Source organism: Tupaia chinensis, unplaced genomic scaffold, assembly GCF_000334495.1.
Source record: "Tupaia chinensis unplaced genomic scaffold, TupChi_1.0 Scaffold000359_1, whole genome shotgun sequence".
NCBI lineage: Eukaryota > Metazoa > Chordata > Mammalia > Scandentia > Tupaiidae > Tupaia > Tupaia belangeri.
The window spans coordinates 1255215-1256001 of record NW_006159855.1 but is presented as its reverse complement, the minus strand read 5'-3'; the positions used below and the strand labels follow the sequence as shown (position 1 = coordinate 1256001).

General features: G+C 62.3%; 1 protein-coding gene across 1 annotated transcript in view; it reads right to left on the bottom strand.

Annotated features, from left to right (window-relative positions):
* MESP2 (mesoderm posterior bHLH transcription factor 2) overlaps positions 1–115 on the bottom strand; it is a 2210-nt gene extending 2095 nt beyond the window's left edge. The window contains exon 1 of the mRNA XM_014589488.1: positions 44–115. Coding sequence (XP_014444974.1) covers positions 44–115 — 72 coding nt within the window. The remainder of the gene's footprint in view (positions 1–43) is intronic.
* Between the last annotated feature and the right edge of the window lie 672 nt (positions 116–787).

Here is a 787-nt window from a genome sequence, read left to right as displayed (position 1 = left end):
CCGAGGAGGAGGAGGCCGGGGACGTGGAGTCTGAGTGGCCTGCCCAGCTCCAGCCCTGGGAGAAGATCCAGGGGTCGTGGCCAAGGAGGCTTTGAGGAGCAGGCGACTGGGCCATGGCCGGGGCTGCGGGCTCTGGGAGGCTGGACCAGCCACTTCCAGGCCTGAGCTTTTATCCCGACTAAAGGTGCGAGGTGCCCCCTGCCAGGTTACAGAGAGGTGTCAAAACCCACAGAGCCCAGGGAAGGTCTGGGCAGGGGGGCCCTGGGAAAGCGGGCCCATTTGCGGAGGTGTGGATTCTGACTCCTCGGGGCTCTAATGGGGGCCCCTGCAGCCCGGGAAGTGTGGGAGGGACAATTCGCATCTGGATGGAGCTGCTAAGCTTCTCACCGTGCTCCCACCCGCACCCCTGCCCCGGGAGCACCCCTGCCCCGTCCACCGCAAGGATGCACGCCCAGGAGCCCCACAACATGGGGGACTGCCATGGTCTGCCTAAGTGCCTCATGGACCCCTGGGAGGAGTGGCTGCCCTCTTCACCAGCCTCCTCCGCCAGGCTGTGCCCAGTAGTACCTTCCAGGCTGCGCCTACTGGCACGATTGGACGAGGTGCCAAATCAGGCCTGCAGAGACCCGCCCACGGTGACCAGGTGGAGGGGCACACAGGTGGACCTTTCTGGGGTCCCAGAGAACACGCACTGCTGATTTACTGAGGGACACTGAGAAAGACATCTCACAGGCCACATTCTCTTTCTTTCTTTCTTTCTTTCTTTCTTTCTTTCTTTCTTTCTTTC